We start from the raw sequence: 22,783 nt of genomic DNA, 5'->3' as shown, positions 1-22,783 counted from the left end.
GGTATATTTTAAAGCTACAAGCACAAAGATGTTCATTGTGTTGTTGTTCACACAAGGGAAGGACTGAAAACGATCTAAATTTTCAACAAACAGGGTAATTTAGTAAAATATGGTACATCAGCATCACCATGCTTTATCTAAACGTTGAAATTATGGTTATGAAGGGTGGGAAGAAGCATGGAAAGAAGTTTGATATTTAACTTGAGAAAGGGCAGATTATAGAACGGCACATACTCCATGACGTACAGCACGTAGCACACGAAGTTCTAGAAAACAAGAGGTAAGAATTTTGAAGAAGAAAAGAAAACGAAGATTGGCCATTTTTTCTTTTCTTTGCTCTTTTCTATTATGTTGTTGCTTTTAAAAATAATAAAACTACACAAAAACGAAGGGAGAACTCGTACGAAGGAAATAAGTAACAGCTAATTAATACAAGATAAATGTCAGGAAACAGAGGTCCCAGTAAGGTACACACTTCTATCCCTTATTTGGGTCCAATGGGGTTAGTTAGGTATTTGGGACAACATGGCATCATGGAGAATGACGTTGAATAAAAATCCCTCAATTTAACACTTTTAGATCTTAAAAACTGCCCGAAGTGGTTTCATTTGCTGGAAAATAGCACGTGGTGTCAAGTTAAATCTAAAATTCATTGCGCACTCTACCAAAGGGGTCAGTTTAGACCCAAGAAGGGGGGTGGAGGGATGCAGGAACTCTGCCACTCTGCGCTCCATGGGTTCCGATTTCTCTGAGCCTCTGAGAGATGAAGAGGAGCAGAGACCTCAGCTCATAAACTGTTCTCATTTAGTTTTAGGGTCAGTTGAGCTTTTAATACTGGCTTTTCCAAGTTAGACTTGAGGAGGAGGAGGGAGAGGAGGAGGGGGAGCAGGAGGGGGAGGAGGGGGAGGAGGAGGGGGAGGAGGGGGAGGAGGGGAGAGGAGGAGGGGGAGGAGGGGAGAGGAGGAGGGGAGGAGGGGAGAGGAGGAGGGGAGGAGGAGGGGAGGGGAGGAGGAGGGAAGAGGAGGAGGAGGGAAGAGGAGGAGGAGGATGAGGAGGAGGGGGGAAGAAGGGAGGAGAGGAGGGAGAGAAGAGGGGGAGGAGGAGGGGAAGAGGAGGGGAGGGGGGAGAAGGGAGGAAGAGGAGGGGGAGGAGGGGAGAGGAGGGGGGAGGAGGAGGGGAGAGAAGAGGGGGAGGGGGAGGAAGGGGGAGGGGAGGAGGGGGAGGAGAAGAGGGGGGAGGAGAGGAGAAGGGGGGAGATGAAGAGGAGGGGAGGGGGAGGAGAAGGGGGAGGAGGGGGGAGGAGGGAGGAGGGGGGAGGAGGGAGGAAGGGGAGGAGGGAGGAGGGGGGAGGAGGGAGGAGGGGGAGGAGGGAGGAGGGGGGAGGAGGGAGGAGGGGGAGGAGGGGGGAGGAGGGAAGAGGAGGAGGTCAGGGGAGGAACACACTGTCTCCCCAGCCTGTCTTGCCAGAGGGGCAGGGATACCGTTTTCCGGAAGAAGTTCTCGTCCCTTCGAACAAAGTCCCAGAGAGTCGGACACAGCCAGGCTCACCGCCCCGCACCCCCCCCCCCTCCGCTCCCGGAGCGCCCCGAGCGCCCCGGGGCCGCAGGCGCGGGGTGCGCGGGGGAGCCGGCCGGCGCCTCGGGAGCGAGGGCCCCTCGCGGACCCGCGCCCCCCCTCCTGCGGACGCGGCCTCCCCGCGCGCCCCGGCGTGTGCGGCGGGGCGGGCGGCGGGTCCCCGCCCGTCCCTCCGCCGGACCCGCGCGGGCGGCCCCGACGGCACCGGCTCGCCCGCGGGCCGCGAGGAACTTGGCCGAGAGCGGGGGCAGCCGGGGGGAGAGAAAGAAAAGCAGGCCTACCTTAAAACTTTCCAGTCTTTGAGTGGCTCCGAGTCGGAGATTAGGGACACCATGGTCTAAGGGCGGGAGGCGCGCGCAGGCCGGGGGTGGGGGGAGCGGGGCGAGGGGGAGCCGGCCGCGCGGCGGGCCGGGCGGCGGGGCGCCGGCTCTGCCCACTTCCCCGGCCGAGCGGCGCTCGCGCGCCCCGGCCGCTCTCCACCCCCACCGCGATCCCGCGCTATATTACTTCCCGGGCCCGGCTCATTTCTCCACACCACCTTTGAAAGCCCCTGTAATCTGCTCCAACTGATCAAATTTGACCTTTTTGTAGCCCACTTTATTCCAAGCACAGCTCTCGGTTAAATCTCTCTTTATTAACACCGTCCTCCTTGGCTTTCTTTTGGAACAAACACAGATCAAGCCTGAAGCCTCCAGACTTTACCAGCAATCATTTACAGATTACAGCAAGCTGCCTGCAGCCTCCTCCTCTGGGGCACTCCTCCTGTCTCTCGCAGATTTTGTGCTTTCATATTCCTAGTCAGAAGACTGGTTAGCTTTCTTTCTCTCCCCCCCCCCCTTTTTTTTTGTGGCTTGGGTTCTGGGACACTAAGCATCCGGCTTAGAGCTTCCCTCAGAGGCTGTAACTACATGACTGTTAGGATTTGTTTTTTAAAAATAATTTGGAAACGGGCTGCTTAACAAGCTAGAATTTACTGTGTGTTTTCTGGCAGTGATTTCGCTACACCACTTTTTTTTTCTCCCTTCTTCTTTTTTTCTTGTGTTTGTAAATAACATGAAGGGGGGCAGGTGTAGGATCTCTCTGAACATTAAGGGGGAAAGGGTGTGGGCTTTTCTCCCTCAAGTTGTGTACCTTTTGTCCTTTATTTAAAGCTGAACATCCTTTCAATAATCATCTGAAACCGTGCATAGCAGATATAAAAAACAAAAACAAAACCCAAAAAACGTGTATCAGGAACAGGATTATTTTCCTCTGGCATCTCCAGCCCTCCTCTCTGTGCTGATGTAGATTCTTTGTGAGCCTACGGATTCCTTATTTTTCTAAGCACTGCCTCTTAAGCATGATTTTCTGCTTTCCCCAGGGTTCTAGCCTAAGCTCTTTCTGCCGTCGTCGTCACAGGTCTCTGGAGTTAGAAGACCTTCAGATCATCTGGTACAGGGGGCTCCAGACCAGTGTCTCTCGGGTCACCAAGATTTTCCTCCTAGCTGCATGCCACATGAGCTTTACTTGATACTCTCTCTTTATGTCAAATTTCTCTTTTTTCTTACACTTATTTTAAAAGGAATTTTCAAGATCATTACCGTAAATGGAAAATCAGCTTCACTGTTCTAATGAAAGAATTTCCCCCAGACACGTAAAACTAAAGGCCCTTATCTGGGTCTTTTTTCTCTTGGTTGAAAAGGGAGTTTTAACCAGTGTGAGTGGGGTAAGGATACACTTGCACCAACTGGGGACTTGCCCCACCAGGAAGAGTAAAGATTCACGGTACAATTCAATATTGTTTGTGATGACCTGACTACCAAAAATCGTCACCCAAGAGGGAGGTTCCATTCCAGTCTCTTGCCTTGAGGCAGAACCTATCAAGAAAGAGAAGATCTCTATTCTTCCCTGAGTCTCCATAAGGAAAGATGACGGGACAGCTCTTGGAAACATCCTGCTGTTATAGTCAGGAAGTTCTTCTAGTCAACTCCAGATGCTCCTCACAGCACTTTAAATCCGCTCCCCATCCCTCTTTTCTCCACAGACCCCATCCTTAAAATATTCAGCAGACGCTCAGCTGACATATGTTTGTTCTTCTATAGTTACATATACTTTCCTTAGTGGCTGTAAATGACTCGCTTCAGAAGTACAACCATCTTTATGCTAAAGTTAAAAATTAGTTCATATCTTTTACCAAAATCATTGCCTCTTTGGGGCTTCATGCTTCTTCCTGGGCCGTATCCTTATACATAACATTATATGTATTATACTCACCATTATTACGTAGCGTAATAATGGGTAAACGTATACATAATGCTTCTAACCCCCAACCTTCACCAAATAGCATGTGTGCAGTGTACCTCCAAAAGGTTTCTAATGCTTAATTAATAAAATGTTTCTCCGTTTAGAAAGTTAGCAAGAGAAAAACAAAAGATTAGAATGAGATTGTTACTGTGACTATAATGACATTGTCTTTTTATCATTAACCCGCCAGACCCCTGAATTCAGATCTGGGGAAAGAAGAGAAAGGCGTCCTTAACTCTGGGAGTTCAGGGTTAATGGGTGAAAGGGGGAGGGACTTGGCTTCCAATCAAACAACAAAAGGACCAAAGCATGCTCATAAATTATGAAATAATGTTTTTAAGCTTAGTCCTTCCAAAAACTTTTTAAAGGCAGTAGAATCTTTCCTTGGCATTAAACCTGGCACCAAGTTCAAGTACAGAAAGAGATAAGCGTGAAAGTTTATTACGAGGTAGAAGGAACTGTTCTAATTTCTTTAGGGTTATTAACTCGTTCAATCCTCATAACTAATTTGCTAATGAGGTAAATTAGCAGTAGCACCCCCATTTTGTTAATGCCAAGGAGGACATCTGGGCATGCGTGAAGTGAGCCAATGGTCTGAGCTCACAGGGCTGGTCACCTGTAGGGGGAGGTGTGGGATCTAGAAGGCGTGCCTTTGGACCAACTACTGCAGGCGTGCTCTCCTTTTGGAGAGGAATATTCAAGCAGAGAACACCTGCAGGGGTGTAGGACTGGGGCTGGCTGGCGTCAGGTTAGGGTTGGGTAAGAGGGGTTGTTTGAATTTCATGCTTTCACTCCCGGAGCTCCCTAGACAGACCCTAGCTTTCAGGGACACACTTTAAAATCCACATCCTGGAACTATTTGGTGGTGAGGGAAGTGAATAATCTTTTAAAGGTTGCATTGAGTCCCAAACAGGCTGAATATTTTGCTCTTCTCTTTCCTAATGTTGAGGACCACATGTTTTCTTACATGCCCCCTAGAGTAATGGCAGATTCCTGCCCGCAGCCGCCCCACTCCCAGTCCTCCAGGTACTATGTTCCTGATTCTGAACAGCTGCCCATCTTATGGATCCTTCCTACTAAGAAAAAGCCCATCAGCTTCACCTGTGGGGTGCTCACTAAAAACAAACAAACCGACAAAAATACTGCCCGATTCGAAACTGGGCCAACTATTCACCTATAACTCAGGAAAAGCAATAATAAAATTTCTATACATAAAACATAAAAGGTTACGCTTCGCCTTGAGAAGACACGGGCCAAAAAATATAATCTTCCTCTCTGTCACCGTATGAACTACGAGATTTAATTTTACTTGTGTTCTTTTTCTCATATTTTGACACAATTACGCCTTTAAAAAATCAGATTATTTTGTCGTTGGTTATAATGGCTCATCAATAGTTGGCTGTTTGGAATGGTCCCTGTGTGTTAAAGACAGATTCAGTCCACATAAAGCAGTGTTCATTAATTGTCCTCCAATTACCAGCAAAAGACTCATCATTCTCCCATTCATAGAGCTAATTTTCTCCCATTCATAGAACTAATTTCCTCTTTCCAGGTACAGAAACCAAAACCCAAATCCAAACAAAAAGCAACCCAGTTTTACCCAGGCCATAGTGCATCTCACATGGTTATGGTCAAAGTTGAGGATCTGTGGAAGCTCATCTTCCATGTTAGAGGAACAGGCTGCACCTGGGGCTGTGAGTTAGCTAAAGGAAAACAGAAAGCCGTCTTCTCCATCAGCTGGATGTTCGACCGGCTATTGAACAGAGGTTTGGAAAACAGGTGTGAGGTCTCAGGAAACTTCCCTCCCACAAAATGTGTAGCTTCCTGAGGGTCCAGAACTTAAGAAGTACCAAAAATAATAATAAAAGCAGTTTTGCTAAGGGGTAAAGCATACATTTTTATGTCCTCTTTTTCATTCTGTGTGTCTCCTGATTCCTAGGAACATGATTATACTCATGTTTCCTTTTTCTTTTAGAAAGTCTTGCTTCGCACTTATTTGTTCCTAATTCTGTTACTTCCTGATAAAAAGAGTCTTTCCCCTTCTGCTTGTCCCAAATTTTTCTTTTAATTATTTGCCAGCTCTGAACTTCTCCTCAAGTGGATAAGGTTCCTCTCTCCCTTTAAGAAACTGAAACGACCAATTGGAGGTACACTCTATGTCTGTAAAAGAACCTTTCCTGGTCTTGCCGATGTGCCAGAGTTTTAGAGTTGGCAGGTGGAAGGAGTTCAACTCCAAGCACTTGCTCTTGACCCTGAAAATAGGATCCAGCTTTGTGAGCTTTTCATAGCAACCCTCGGTGTGGCGAAGATGGCAGTCAGGGGTTGCCAGATAAAATACAGCACATTCTGTTAAAATTGGATTTCAGAGAAACAACGAGTACATTTTTAGTGGAAGTATGCCCCCCTCCCCAGTACTGCATGGGACATACTTATAATAAAAAAATGATTTGCTTCTTTCCCCCTGAATGCCAACTTTAGCTATGCGTCCTGTGTTTTTATTTCTTGCATCTGCCAACCCTACGCTAGACTGACTTTTAAATAAAAATAGCGAGATCACCGTGCTTATTATTTTTCATTTAGGGCTGTCTGTAAAGGCACCCTGATATTCAGTAAGGCCTCGACATGCATGTATTTAAGTGTTCTTAAAGCTTTTCTATTGTATTACTTGTTATAAGCCAAACATAAAAAGCCACATTGGAGATTGCTTTTTCCACAAAGCCGGGATAGGACTGAAGTATGCTTGTATCTTATTAGATATTGGATATCAATATTGGGAATTAGGAAATGCCACGCAGACTTCTTGCCTTAAGACAGGCTAGTGGAATGCATTTTTAACTGTTGGTGACATCGATATGCTCAGATGGACGGAAGCTGACGTTTTGTAAATTGGGCAGCGTGTCTCTATCGTATTTACTTTATACAGAGTGACCTGGCGGTGAACACAGCTGCTGTGTTTTGTTTTGCATCGCGCACCAGCTCCCGCCGTACGAAATCTGTACCTGAATAGTTAACCATTAATCTTCAGTTACATAAAATGTGTATTCCACATATCCTCACATTAATGATGCCCATGGAGACAAACTTCCAAAGATGGTCGGTTTTTCTTCTTCTTCTTTTAAATAAATGAATCTAACTTGAATGGAATTTCAAGCACTTCCATAGTTGCCTCCCGACACCTGATGCGCTGAAGGGACTATGAACAGAGATGTGGGTATTGGTGCTACATCCATGACTTGAGAATTGCTACTATGGGACACTAGGGAAAAAATGCTATTGTTTATTATTTTAATTCTAAAGGGTCTCTGAAGAGACAGCTACAAAACCTGCTCAGGGTAGGGTAAGGCCAAATGTGTTACTTAGGGTCTACGTGCGTACTGAATATTTTCTACTGATGCAAAGGCCCTTCTAACAATTGGGAAGGAATGCTTTTTGCATTTGGAGTGGTAGTCAGCTGAACGGGAGAGCAAAATGGATTGGGGAGGGTGGGTAGAGAGTGGGGTCTTTGCCAGGCATATTTTACAAGTGAGAAAGGAAGAGAGAGGAGACTCACACCCAGCCGGCTGCTTTTCATGCCATGCAAAGGAATCACAGGCCAAATTTGATACATACGGTGGGAAAAAAGAAAATTCAAGCTTTAACTCCTGTACGGCCATGGAAGATGAGATTTTCAAAGCTGCGTAATGTCCTTCTTTGAATTTCCCATCTGCTTTTGTTAGGATTCACCGCTTACACCAACAGGGACAAACGAATGCCCAGAAGAAGGATGTATTGTTCAGACAGTCCCTGGATCCCAGGCCAGGGAATAAAACCTGTAACATGGATCTTATAATCTTGTTTTGTTTTTCTTTAAATGGCAGTTTCAGATTGCTCTGGTGTTTGTGTGCTTAAAGACAGGCCTCCTCAGTGGTTTTTAAAAGGGAAATCTGAGTTTTAGAGAAAAGCCACGCACAATTGCCAAGTTTTTCCAGTCAATGAGACAATGTCAGCATCTGCTCCTGGAGAAGGACGCCTAACCGGGAATATTGACCTTGAATCACTAAGAGGAAAAGATCAGCCTTTCACTATTATCCCTGAATCAAAACCAGCAGACCTAGGTGGAATTAGGTGTGCGCAAATTCACTTGAAGACACACATTAAAATACTTCATAACTTGTTAATTTAATTCAAAGTGGTTACCGCTATGACAAAAACATATTGAATGATGATTGATTGTGCAAAGTGTTTATTTGGCAATCAGAGGATTCATTAGCCTGCCAAAGCAGGCTCCTGTTTGCTAGGCAAGGCAGGAACTCTCTCCAATGGTGAAGAACCATGTTTCTTTCTCTTTTTCTTTCTTTCTTTCTTTTTTTTTTTTTTTGTTAGTTTCCAGTGCATTGTAGGCCAATACATTTGTAAAGTGTGATAAGATTGAATTACTAGAAAAAATTAACCACAGCAGAGTCACACAAAAGTATAAACCCCATTTTTAAATTATTGAATTAGTAGACATAAAATTATTCTTTAAAAACGCTATGTGTATTTAAACTCTTCCTCTCAATTACTACAATTTTTTTTAATGTTTATTTATTTTTGAGAGAGAAAGAGGGAGAGAGAATCTGAAGCAGGCTCCAGGCTCTAAGCTGTCAGCACAGATCCTGACACGGGGCTCCAACCCACAAGCTGTGAGATCGTGACCTGAACCAGAGTTGGATGCTTCACTGACTGAGCCACCCAGGCGCCCCATTACTCTTAATTATTATAAGCTTTGTTTACACTTTGTTATGATCTACAACCTGCATTGCTCTGTTTTTCACACTCCGAGGAGTACTGATGAAAAGTATTCTACAACAATTATTTAAAAAAAGATTTTTAGATACTTTCAAACAAGACTTTTAGGGTCTGTATTGAATAAAGCCCTGTATGATCTAATGTGAGTAGAAACTACAACCATTTATATTGTTGATGAAATGAAAAAAATACACCAAACTCTTCTAGTAAAAAATTAGAAATGAAAATCAATTAACTTAGTAGCCAATTGATGCCAAAGTTTCTTAAAGTCACCATTTTGTGAGAAATTTTCAAATCACTTATAATTACATTAATGCTTTAAGAACTGGGACTCGAGTTCACTGAAAATAATTCTTTGTTGACTGGCAAGTTTGGAAATTACTAACTGCCTGTGACACAGCTCCAAGTGGTTCCTCTAATTCCTATTTTATTCTTCATTAGAGAGAGGAAAACAAAACACAGCTGCCAGTTTGTCACAATTTAAGATATCTCAATATATGAAAATCCAAATGTACTTCCCCAAAGATCATTTAGATTACAACATATTCAGAGGGGTTCCTTAATATATTTAATTTCCTCTGGTGTACCTAAGCATTTTTTTTAGATCACTAAACAACTGGGACAGAGTTATAAAGTAGAAAGGCCTGGAAGTGAAAATTCGAGGAACACTGTATTGATTTCACAAACCCATAGCACTTCCTGTGTACCAGACGCTGTTCTTAAGTCTTTACAAAAATTAACTCACAAAGTCCTCTTAACAACCTACGGGGCAGACTCTCTTTTCACCTTCATTTTACAGGTGAGGAAACTAAGGCGCAGAGGGGTAACTGATCCCAATAGTGAGTGAGGGGAGAGAGGGTAACCGATTGCAGTAGTCAGTGGGTGGCAGAGGTAAGATATGACACTCACTGGTCCAGCTTTGGAGTCACTCTCTTTCCATACACAGCAGGTGTCTTGTAACTGACCATCAGAAAGAGGGGTAGAGCAGTTTTAAGTCATGAATATAATTTAACTGGACAATTAAACTAACGAGCATGGCGATTTCAGTAAGGCTTTCCCATGGACATATCTGATTCATAAATCGAGGCAGAAAGCAGAAACCATAGGGTTATTCTCAGATCTCTGAAGATTCACTGAATGCTCATTCACCTCCCTTTAAAAACCACTTGTCTCTATGTCCTTTCTGAGTAAGATGACTATAGTAATATAATGACCACTCGGTCGCCTTCATACTTCCCTTGGTCAACATCCATCTCTGGTCCTATACAGGAGAAAATCACCCCTGCTTCCACCCTCATATGTGTCATTTATATATACTCTACCAAAGCAAAAATGTACATATAAAATCTCTTTAAGAATCCAGAAATAGAAGTTAAAATACAATGAGATACAGTGTTTTACTCATCAAATTGGTAAACATCTTTAAATGATTATATGTGGTGGCAGAATGAGGTACAATTAGATGGGCCCATTCATATATGGCTGCTCAATGTTTAAGCCACTGTCAAGAAAGCCATTTGATTAAGAAGTGACAAAAATTTAAAAAAAAATATTCTTACTACTTGACCCAGAAATTTCACTTCTAAAAGTTTTTATTTTTACTATTCATGCAGAGGAATATTGACTGCAATACTAATGATATTAATGAACTATTCGAGGCAACCAAAATGTCCAACAATTTAAGGTACATTAAAACTATATGTGGGGCGCCTGGATGGCTCAGTCGGTTAAGCGGCCGACTTCGGCTCAGGTCACGATCTCGCGGTCCGTGAGTTCGAGCCCCGCGTCGGGCTCTGTGCTGACAGCTCAGAGCCTGGAGCCTGTTTCAGATTCTGTGTCTCCCTCTCTCTGACCCTCCCCCGTTCATACTCTGTCTCTCTCTGTCTCAAAAATAAATAAACGTTAAAAAAATTAAAAAAAAATAAAACTATATGTGCATTTAATGTTAGAACTATAAGATGGGATATTATGAAGCCATTAAAACCATGCTTTGGTGGATGACAGGCTTTCAAAATAAGCGAAAAATGCAGGGCATAGCATGTTATATAGAACATATGATCGATACTTTGTCAACTCAATTGCGAACAGTCCACAGAGATATCACAGTGAGTAGAGGCATCAGGGAAGATGACCCGTGAAAATGCAGCAATCTTGCTTTCTCCAGTGTTTCCGGAATACTGTCTTCTTGATCTAGCTTTCTCTTTTACAATTATGTAATCTCCTCCTACTACCCATGTCTCTTTTCCCCACTCTTATTGAAGACCAGACACAGAAAAATCTACCAACACTGTAAAAATGAGTAATTGCTGGCAATGGAAATTCAGCAATATTGAGAAACAGCGTGCAGAAGAGGGGTGTTTGGCCGGCTAGAGAGACGAGCCTCTGAGGACAGAAGTCCTGTCCAATCTGTTCTTGCACTTTCTTCAAGGATAATAGAAATCTTATTTTTTTAGGTGAATTCTGACTTTAGTTGTGGACTTAATATTTTACACACACACACACACACACACACACACACCCTGCGACTGCAGGAACCCAACAAAACACACCGAGAGACTTCCCAATTTGTGACTTCCAACATCCACACTTATGTGCACGAATGCAAAAACAACTGGAAAGAAACCTACAAAAATATTACTGGCGCAGTTTCCGATAACACTGGGTATATTCCGGGTGGTATGTCTGTGGACAACTAGCATAATTTCAGTTTATTTTTTTACACCTTTTCTATTTTCTAAGTTCTCTCCATGTGTTTCTTTTTATAATCAGAGAACCATGACCTCTCATATTATTTTATCTATTTAGTAATTCCTTTTAGGGGATCTAGAGTAGTTCTTTTTTTAAAAAAATGCACAGTCCTATTTTGAAGTTTGTCTCTGATCTTATATTTCTAGATACGTCCACACATCTACATGGTTATAGGTCATGTTCTTATTTATGAAATCATTACTTCTAAGCCATCAGAAGCTTCTTTGAAAGACAGGGGTCTAAAACCTTGTCTCATTTTTTGCTCCTTGGTGGCTTACTCTCATCATGTTCTGCCTAAAATCAGCTGCATTTTTCTTTTCTCCTTTAAATCACATCTAACCTTTTCAATTACAGTTAGGTGATGTTAAGCAATTTTCTAATCCAGTGGTAGAGACCACTGATGGTAGGATTTGGGCAGTTCACTGGCCAAAGTGCCTTTTGTTATTTAAATTATTAGGGCATTCCATAGCTGTTTGGACAGGCATGGCTTTTGGAACAGAAAAGAAAGCTTTAAGGTTTATGTGAGCACAGCCACCTCCCTCACACATGCTTCTCTGGATAGTCAGTCACCTTAACAAAAGGGGATTAAAAAAGGAAAAAAGGAATGTAGCTAGCAAGTACTCACTCTAGGAAAAAAGAATGTAACAGGCTCAGCCGATTGAGGGTTATGATAAAATAACTGGCGAAAACTACAAAGTCCTCTCTTTATGTAGGGACAAAGCATGCTTTTCACAAAGCTCAAAACAAATTAATTACAGAATTACGGCTGCACACATACAGTAATCCGTATTCACCACCCCCTCCGGGGGTCTTATGCTTAAAGGGTGAGGCTTCTTGGAAACAAGCTTGTTTGACCATTTCTCTTGTTTACAGAGCTTGTAGCTTATGAAAATTGGGAAAACAGAGAGAAAAAATCTGGATTTCGTTTTTAACCAGCCATTGTTTTTCTAATTCCCCTATTTTACTGAAAGCATATTGTGTTTTTAGAAAGTATTAAATGAAAAGAGAAAATGAAAATTGTTCACCTCATTATAGAATAAAAACAAGTGTATCTTAGCCATTAGGCTGACATTATTGGATCAGGAAATAGAGTAATTCATTTTCAAAGAAAGGCTTGATAGAACCTTGTGTGTGTGTGTGCGTGTGTGTGTGTGTGTGTGTGATATCAAACCTTAAGGGCTTTCTTTCCACTGAAGCATTAAAAAGTGAGAATTCTGATTTCTTCTTGACAACGTTTAAATGAATGTGTCAGTTGACAATTACAAATGCAAGGGGAAACTTTTGGTAAGTGAATATTTAACATATTTTAAAGTTACAACATAAACCACATAACGTGGTTCTTGCCTCATTTTGTCCATGGTCTTTCTCTACAAAGTAGGCATCCCAAATCACTCACCTTAAAACTTGAAAAGTTTTCTGAGATGAGTTCTCTATGAAAATGAGGGTAGATTACTCTATGGCCTTTCCTTTAATGTGTGTGTGTCGGGGGGCGGGGGGATTTAATAACATAATCCATACAGGCAAATAGAGGTCAAAAGGAGTAGCAGGTTAGTATTTTCTATAGGGGCAGAGGGTCCAGAGGGGTTAAATTCACTATGTCTATGATTTTCCCTTTGCTTAATAGGAAAATGCTTCTTGTTCCTACCGCACTTTTGACCTCCTGTGACCTCCTGAAAAGAAGGTTAGGCCATTTATTTCCTGCTAATTTGATTTCCATTCTTTGAGTTGAATCACAGAGTACAGAAAACTTGTCAGAGCAGATTGAGAAATATGGAAGTACCTCAAGGGTATCTGCTCTGTAACGTCCTTTTAAGAATTAACCTTTCATAAAAAGTGGTTTTTTTGTTCTTTTTCCAGATGAATCACAAGCTGTGACTGAGGACTTCTCATCATCCAGATCTCAGTTTTATGATTGGCCAACATGCTTTTGTGATGTGGTAGCTTAGAGTCATTTATGTCACCTTTTCTAAACACCCAACATGACCAGAAATCTGTAAGTTGACAGTCAAAGGAAATGTTTACTCCTGAGAACACCTAATATGGGCCAAGCAACTTTATATGCATTATCTCTTTTAATTGCTCACATAAATACTATGAGGTATGTATTCTTATCACCCATTTCACAAAGAGGAAGTGGAGGCAAGTCCAAGGTAGCACGGCCATTAGAGGGCGGAGCACAATTCTGGCTCACTTGTGGCTGAGTCCAGAGCCTATGCTTGACCAGTGGTTCTGAATCTTGGCTTGGAGTTTTAAAATCTCAACGTGCAGGACACCCATCAGATGAGGGGTGAAATGGAATCTCTGGTGGCAGCATTACCCAGGCATCAGTGTTTCTAAAAACTTGCAGCTGATGCGAATGTGCAGGGCGGGCTGATGCCCCTGTACTACAGGGACGACTTTATCAGTCACCCCAGCTAGTCAAGACAAGGACTGGCTACAATTCAAACTTGAGCCAAGTACACAGGGAGGTTTTAGGAACTGTCATTTTACATTTGAGAGTAACCCTTCATAATGGTTTAGACATGCAAATACAGTGGAATTTGACTTGAGAAAGTTAAAATCATATAATTAAGTGCTTTCAATTTTTGCTATAGGCATTCACGGATCTTAGCCTGCCCCTATGGAATCAGGCAGGAGAGGCGAGGGCATGTGGAGGAGGGGTACCCACACATAAGCCTCCCATACAGGTGATGTGGGTCCAAGTGTGTCCGGCTAAATATCTCAGGCCATCTAAACCCCAGAAACATTCCCAAAGGCAGCAAGTTTGAGGTCATGACCTCCCGTTCTTATTTTGCTTGAGAACAGCCCCTGCTGGAGACTGAATAGATTCTTGCTTAGAACTTCAGCTACAGGGCATTTCAGGTCTTCCAGAAATAATAATGTATTAGTTTCCTGGGGCGGCCATAACAAAACACCACAAACTGAGTAGCTGAAACAATAGACACGTATCGTCTCACAGTTCTGGAGGCTAGAGTCTGAGATCAAAGTGTCCTCAAGGTTGGCTCCTTCTGAGTGCTGTGAGGGAGAAGCTGTTCCAGGCCTTTCCCCAACTTCTGGTAGCCTCAGGCGTTTCTTGGCTTATAGATGGCTGTCTTTCTTTATGTGTCTCTGCCTCTGTGTTCAAATTCCCTCTTTTCATAAGGACATAGTTCTATTGGATTAGGGGCCCACCCTAATGACCTCACTGTAACTCGATCAACTACAGAGACCTTATTTCCACAGGTACTGAGTGTTGGGACATATCCAGGGGGTGTGTCTTTCACGGGGACACAATTCAGCCTGCAACACATACTGTCTGCCAACTGAAAGAAATTATCACTCACTAGAAATTGTGAAAATCCCCAATGAGAGAAAATTTCTTAATTTTCTGAAAGAAGATAAGAAGTATACCGTGAATGTGTAAACCATCAAAAATAAAATTTTTTTTAACATTTCTTTATTTTGAGACAGAGAGAGACAGAGCATGAGCAGGGGAGGGTCAGAGAGACAGGGAGACACAGAATCCGAAACAGGCTCCAGGCTCTGAGCTGTCAGCCCAGAGCCCGATGCAGGGCTCGAACTCACGGACTGAGAGATCACGACCTGAGCCGAAGTCGGACGTCCAACCGACTGAGCCACCCAGGCACCCCTATGTAAAGCATTTTAAAGCTTAGGAAACATCCTCTTAGACACTCTAACTCATGGCCCTCACAGAAGCCCTTCACATTTACTAAATAAATGTAAAATCAAAGAGTTCAAGGAACACTTCAGGGCCACAGAACTAATAAAGCCAGTGGGGCAGGGGGGAGTCCATGTTTGAAGCTCAGTCATCCAACCCCAAAATCTACTGCTCTCCTCAAATAAATTAGGATGGCTGGGAAACCTCAGATTGACAGAGTTGATGTCACAAAGAACCTGAATGGAACCTGACTGCAAAAAGGCAAAGGAAGCCGAACATATTTCCCCTCCGGGAACAGAGTATTCAAGATGAGACACTGGGGAAAAAAAGGAAACTCAACGCCACTAGTTTATGGGCCTTCCCATAAATACTGGTCACTGGCAAGAGGACAAGGACACTGAAGACTCCCCCTTTTGGTAAGTGGGTTCATTTTCACAAAATGCTTTCTTTGATGGAATTGCTTGATTTCTTAGTGTTTCTGTCATGACTCAAGAAGAGTGGAATGTTTGATCAACAAGGCATATTGCACCTTGAAGCATGCGGAGCCCTCAGTGGAATAGTTACTCAGAGTCTTTAACAACCCCAACTTAATACCTATTGACAAATTGAACTAATCAGAGTTGTGTTGATGTGTGAGATTCTAGATAACGGTGTCACTCACAGAAACCCTTTCATATGCTGGAGGCCACAGATGTTTGAGATCCTTGGCTTTGGAAGTGTTCCCTCTGTTAGCAAACCACTTCTTAAATTAGGAAGGGGAGAGACTTATAGAGTAACGGATCTGTACTGCCCATGTGGCAACATGGAGAAGCATTAGGTGTCTCTCCTCTTAATAAAAATACCCACAGTAATTGCCTTCAGGAATCTTTTATTCTTATTCTTGACAGATGTTTGTATGTACAGAATTTGGGTGGGGCTGGGGAGCTCCACAAAATGGCTATTTGGCTGTTGATTCTGTATTAAAACAAAACAAAATAAACAACAAACAAAAGAGCCAGAGGATCTCAATCGTATCAGTATATGTCCAAAGATATGACTTACAAGTCACTTTCCCCAAAAAAGTATGCTTATCCCTGTTGAGAAAAACAGAAGAGAGCAAAACAAAACAAGAACACAAAACCCTCTACTATCGGAAATATCAGGACTAACCGGGCACAGAATGTCAGAACTCACCTCTCTCTACCTCCCTTCCCGTCTTATCTGTAACCAGCTTCACTCTCTCATCCTCTGGACCTCCCAATAATGACCACACTTTTCCCCAGGGATCCACCAATATAGGCCGTTGAGCGGCACATCATAGACTGGAAAGTTGTCAGCTTTCTTAAATATCATTCAGGCCAATGACCATTTTACAGGGAAAAAAAAAAATTCTAATAAGGAGGCAGAGTTTAGATCAGTGATTCTCAACATGGCTGCACTTTAGAATATCTTGGGGAAACATTTAGAAATACGAGTGCCTGGACCTTACCCCAGATTATTTAAATTCAAAGATCTTGAAATGAGGCCATGTGCGCTTGCTTGGAAAATCTCAGATGAATCTGATGACGATGGGAGTATGGGAACGACTGGGCTAGACGGGCCCGATTGTTCAATTTGTAGCAACGGATCTGTGACCAGTGCTTGCTAATAGCAAGCTTCACACTGCCGTGCTCCAAGCTGGAGCAAGGGGTCAGGGAAGAGAGAAAGGACAGGAGGGGGAGGAAGAAAAGAGCAAATCAGAAGAAGAAGGAAGGGGAGACTGGGAGTTTCGTAAAGGTGGAACGGAAGGGGCCTGCTGTTCCTCTGGTCAGCCCCTGGCTCGAGCGAGGCTTTTACGTTTGCCAAGCCCGTGGCACCATGTTCTCCTTCCGATGGGCCACAGATTGCAGTTACTTAAGTGACTATGTTGGAAAAGACTATGGCAGAGAAAATAGGGCTAAACCAGCCTAAACATTTCTAGCTCCTAAGTATCAAGCCTACTTTTTAACTACAAACCTTAGCACTATTCTACGACATGGGGGAGTCAACACACAGAACACAGTTTGTGAACCCACAAAACGAATATTAGTTGCAGAGCTGACACAGCGTGGGTAGGTGAAAAAAAAGGTGAAGGAAGAAACAGTGACTTGCTTTTGGTCAAATGCACACTATCCTGCTCTTTCCAGACGCCTCTTCCCAGGGTCTGCACTCAGTGTCCTCCTTGATTCCTCTTTGCACTTTTTGTGTTGACCCTCAGTGAAAGTAGTATATATCCAAGTTATAAGTTGGTGAAATCATCAGCCAGGCCTGATGCAGGAACCAACTGATTATCAAGATCTGTTGTCTACCTTCACATCTAAGCACAAATGTCATCTCCTCCATGGAGCCTTTCTGGACTCCCAGCAAGGAGTTTAGTTGCTCCCTCCAGTGTTCTCCTTGCCCCATAAATGTATCTCTACTAGAATCCACTGCACCATAGTTACTTGTCTCCTGTCCCTCTCCCCAGCAGACTGAGATTCTTGGAGTTCTTAACTGTGGCTCATTTTTGGTACTAAAACATGTCTTCACTCATTTATTCTTCTCACATTTATTTACTGATCACCATTATTAGCCAGACTCTGTGTTCTGGGCAAAGCATGTTATGGTCTAGTTAGAGAGATCAACAAATAAATAGGTGATTACTAATCAGAATAGTAAGTGGACCAATACAAATCTGAGTTCATAACTCAGATGTGGAAGAAGTAAGTTTTTATTTTTTCTTTAACTCAGCTTTATTTTTTTAAGTTCCTATATCACCAGGGCAGTTCAGCTCTCAGTTAATTTATAAAGTCTCCTCCCTTTCCTAGATTTGATCTAAGTTCTGGGAGCTTACAATTTACTAAGGTTTTGGAAGCAGGAGGGTCACCTGATACTTAAGCATCTGTGCAGGCATGTGTTTATTTGGACATTCATGCAGAAAGGCAACAAGTCATCTCACATTCTTACCCACCTGAGATGGCTTCCTCTCTCAGGCCATTGTATTTGCGTAATATTCCTGTTGAATCTTCCCTGGGAACTTAACCTCACTGGTGAGGTTATCCTACCATGCTCAAGAAGGTAGGATAGACCCTCCATGCTCCAACACCCTTGTCCCCTCTCTAGTCTCATAAAATCAATCATAGTTTTGCTGCTACTATGCTGGGCTCTTTCAAAAAAAAAAAAAAAAAAGGAATACAGGGTCCCTTTCTCCTGGACCCAGCTGTGCCAATATCTACTATAATCAGGAAGAAGATTTGTTTGCTGGTGGTCTAAATAGAGAGGGGGATGCTTGCTTTTCTACATCACTCAAAAACATGGTGGATGGTGCTATGATTGGAGCATATGAGAGGGGAAGACTGGGGTTGGAGGTGGGGGTTGAGTCTGATGAATTCTTACAGGAGGTAATTCCAGGCTGAGAGCTGAAGTTGACAAAGAGAAGAGAAGTGTAACCCAAAGACTCGTGTGCAGGAAGAGAGAAGAGCATTGCAGGAAGTGAGAGTACAGGTAGCCTAGGGACTGCCAATAGTTTGTTAGGGTCAGAGCATGGACTTTGAGGCAAGGAGTGATAATCAGTTTGGAGCAGGGTAGGCAGCAACCAGATAATGAAGGGTTATGAAGTCATGCTTAGGTGTTTTGGTTCATCCTCAAGGAAAAGGGGCTTGGGGTAGAGGGTCACTCACAGAAGATAGTGTGATTGGGTTGTACTTTAGAAATATCACCCTGAGTGCAGTTGAGAGAAGCAATACCTGAGGGAGTGAGACTGGTTATGAAGCATGGCACTGACACAGGCAGGAGATGAGAGAGGGTCAAATCAGGGCACTTATGGTGGGCATAGAGGAGAGTGGGCATAATGGAAAGATGCTATGAAGGGAGAATCAGATTGAACTGAGCCAATCATCAGATATTGAGGGTGATGGAGAGAGAGGATTCAGACGTGACGGCTCTGACTCTAGCTTGAGCAACTTGTTAGAGGGGGTGGTATTCTTTAAGATAAAGAAGTGTAGAAGAAGGCACTGCTTTGGAGAAATGCTTATGAATTCAGTTTGGGGTACAGTGAACTTGTACCTGGACACATCCATGTGAGAATGCAAAAGGGCCAACTAGACACATGGGACCAGAGCCTGGGAAAGAGGTCTGGGCTAGAGCTAAAACTTGGGTACCATTATCATAGAGATGTATTTGAAGTTTGTGCAGTGGAAGATATTTTCTTGGTTGAGTGTGTGAAACAAGGAGGAGTTAGGGCCTGGAACACATTACGAGTAAATGGAAAAGAGAATCCCACAAAAGACACTGAGAAGTCAGGAAGAGACTAGGAATAAAATTCCAGAGAGAGGGTGCCATGGAACTTAAGGGAAGAGAGGATTTTGAGAAAGAGACAGGGTGATTGGGCCAAATGCCATGGGGAGAAGGGAAGAGAATGGGATGACCTTTGCCAGATCATTGTCAGAAGAACAATGGAAACAGAGCCAGAGGTCAAGGAGTCAATGGGATAAAAAGAAGTCATCATTAGATCTGTGGAGCACCTGCTTAAAACCCCTCATTGGTCTCCCATCAAATTTAGGATAAAACCTGAAATCCTCTACAGGATCTAAAAGGCCCCCAGGATCTATTCCTTGCCCATCTCTATGACTGCATTGTCCCTACTTTCTCCCTTGACCACTCCTAGAGCTACAGGACCTCCTTTCTGCCTTTCACACACAGCTAGCTCATTCCTGTTCCAGGGCCTTTGCATTTACTCCCTCTTTGTTCAAATGCTCTCCCCCAGATATTTTCAGGCTTGTCTCCTTCTATTTCAGGTCTTAACTCAAAAGTCCCCCCACACCCAGAGCCCTACCCTAAGCAATCTAGACAGCACATCACCACTACCCATTCACTGCCCCCTTTTACCACGCAATCTTATTTGAGCTTCTTCATGATGTGTATCAGTTCTCCATATTTTCATATTCATTTATTTCTCTATGTTTACTTTATGTTTCCTTCCATGAAATGTACATTCCTTGAAGTCAGGGACTCCATCTACTGTGTTTGAAATTATACTTCCAATGCTAAAACAGTGCTAAGTGTCCAAAGATTATGTCTTGGTTGACTGGAAGTGTTAGCAACACAGAAAGAAAATTCTTTTAAAAAGTTACCAGGCAGGAGCTTGGGAAGAAGACAGAGTAGGAGGATGCTGAGCTCACCCTGTCCCATGTTTACAACTAGATAGCATCCACATCCCAAGTCAATAAACTGGCGAGTGATCCGAAGACTGGCAAAACAAACTCCACAACCACATATAGAGAAGAAGCTGCATCTGGAAGGTTAGGAAGGTCAGAAAGGTGGAGGGAGGTTGCCTACAGGAGGTAGGGAGCTCTGTGCATGGAGAAGGCAGAGAAATGGGCCTTCTCACCAGGAATCTCACATGGGGAAGACTAATCCCCATAATGTTTGGCTTCAAAAACCAGAGGGGCTGAATTTTATAAGTTTATACAATGTGGGGGGGTGGGGACTTGGAGCCTGGAGCTTTCAAAGTCAGCTGACTCAGCACTAGGTGAACCTGGAAGGCAAATGATAGCTGGGTTGTGGCCCTTAAAGAGACAGCAGCCTGCGCAGAGAGGGAACATAAAAAGGGGAGTTTACACAATGTTGGGAACAAATGGGAGACAGAATTGGTCATACTGATTTAGGAGCATGTTGGGGGACTTTTTTGAAAATGAGGGAGCTGGTGGGTGCCATTTTCCTCCCCTGACTCCCAGCATTAACACAGAGCCACCTGAGGGGGGCAGGGCTGCACAGACACTTGCTACCTAACCTATTAGCAGTGCACCCAACACACAACTTCTCCTGAGGACTTGCCCTCTCCAAGCCTGCTAGCCTCAGCCTTGGGCTTGGAAAATTTTGTTAAAGCCATCCATGCACCCCACTCAACCACCAGGTGCACAGCCGCAGCCGCACACTGTGCCCAGCCTCATGCCCCCTGCAGCACTGGCATGTGGCCCCCAGCTGCCACAGTGCCTCCAAGGATCTATCATAGGACTAGTGGCCCAGCGTAAATTTTGCTAACACCCTCATCATGCTCCCAAGTTTCCCAGTGGGCATGCCCCCACAGAGTTGGCCCATTTGGGTCTCACTAGCACCACAGAGAGCAAGCACAGCCCACAATAGGTAGAGTCAGTGCAGATGATTTCACTGAAAGGAAAAGTGACTCAGACACAACGTCAGGGAATATACAACACACATAGGATGCGCTCCTGAAGTGCCAGGTTCTGGTGAACAGGGGACACTGCACTGCAGGGCACCTCTTCTTCATAAAGTCCCTACTTTCAAGAGCAGAAGACACAGCTGACTTTCTTAACATGGAGAAATAGACACAGAGAGGTAGACAAAATGAGGAGACGGAAAAATTTATCCCAAATCAAAGAACAGGACAAGGCCACAGCCAGAGATCTAAGTGAAACAGATAAAGTAACATGCCTGAAACAGAATTTAAACAAACATAAGTAACATGCCTGATAGAGATTTTAAACAATGATCCTAAAGATACTCACCTGACTTGAGAAAACAGTGGAAGGCATGAGGGAGACCCTTAACACAGAGATGAAGAAAAACTTAGTGGAGATAAAAGGCACAATAAATGAAATGAAAAACACACTTCATGGAATGAATAGCACGATGTAGGAAGCATGGGAACAAATTAGTGATCTAGAAGACAGAGCAATGGAAAGTAAGCTAAACAAGAGAGACAGGAAAGATTTATACAAAGAGAGAACAGACTTAGAAAACTCAGTGATTCAATTAACATAATAACATTCATATTATAGGGATCCCAGAAGAAAAAGAGAGAAAAAGTGGGTGGGGGCACACTTTTATTTGAAGAAATACTAGCTGAAAAATTCCCTAATCTGGAGAAGGAAACAGATAGCCATATCCAGGAGGCACAGGGAAATCCCCCCCAAAAACCCAACAATAGCAGACCAACACCAAGACATATTCTAATTAAATTTGCAAAATTTCATGATAAGGAAAAACATTTTAAAACAAGAAGAAAAAAAAACATCTATTAACTTACAAGGGAAAACCCATAAGGATAGCAGGAGACTTTTCAACAGAAACATCCCAAGCCAGAAGGGAGTGGCATGATATATTCAAAGTGCTGAATGAGAAAAATCTAAAGCCAAGAATACTTATCCAGCAAAGTTATCACTCAGAATAGAAGGAGAGATAAAGAGTTTCCCAGGCAAAACAAAAACAAAAACAAAAACAAAAAAAAACCAAACCAAACAAAACAAAAAACTAGAGAAGTTTATTACCACTAAACCAGCCCTATAAGAAATATTAAAAGGAACTCTTGGAGTGGAAAGGAGAGACCAAAACTGACACTATAGAGGTAGGAAACAAAAGCAGTACAAATGAATATTTCTGTAAAAAAAATAGTCAAGGAACTCACAAAAAATGACATAAAATATAAAAACATCTATCTAAAACATGGGGAGTAGAGAAGAATGGGTTCAACCTTAAATGACCATCAACTTAATATATAATAGACTGATATATATAGGAGAGGTTATATATAAACATACTGGTAACCATACATCAAAAATCACAAATATGCAAAGAATAAAGAGAAAGAAATCCATATATATCACTAAATAATAAATAAATAAATAAAGTCTAAATAAATAAAGTCTAAAGACTAAATAAATAAAGTCAAAACATGAAAGAAAGATGAGATTGCTGAATGGATAAAGAAGATATATATATATATACCATATCTTCTTTATATATACATACACACAC

The 22,783-nt window shown here is 42.9% G+C and overlaps 1 protein-coding gene across 5 annotated transcripts in view; it reads right to left on the bottom strand.

The window, feature by feature from the left end:
* The window catches only part of CELF2 (CUGBP Elav-like family member 2), an 832,664-nt gene that overhangs the window by 520,749 nt on the left and 289,132 nt on the right, over positions 1-22,783 (bottom strand). For 2 of the 5 annotated variants that reach the window (XM_043563366.1, XM_043563368.1), the window contains exon 1: positions 1,857-2,028. The exons of 2 other annotated variants lie outside the window; for them this stretch is intronic. In XM_043563366.1, coding sequence (XP_043419301.1) covers positions 1,857-1,909 — 53 coding nt within the window. In that variant the 5' untranslated portion in view covers positions 1,910-2,028. Of the gene's footprint in view, positions 1-1,856; positions 2,029-22,783 lie in introns of those variants that run through there. One more of the 5 variants, XM_043563365.1, reaches the window with a different exon arrangement.

The sequence above is a fragment of the Prionailurus bengalensis genome, chromosome B4 (genome assembly GCF_016509475.1).
Source record: "Prionailurus bengalensis isolate Pbe53 chromosome B4, Fcat_Pben_1.1_paternal_pri, whole genome shotgun sequence".
NCBI lineage: Eukaryota > Metazoa > Chordata > Mammalia > Carnivora > Felidae > Prionailurus > Prionailurus bengalensis.
Note: the sequence above shows the minus strand (reverse complement) of the source record. Positions and strands in the feature narration are given on the sequence as shown.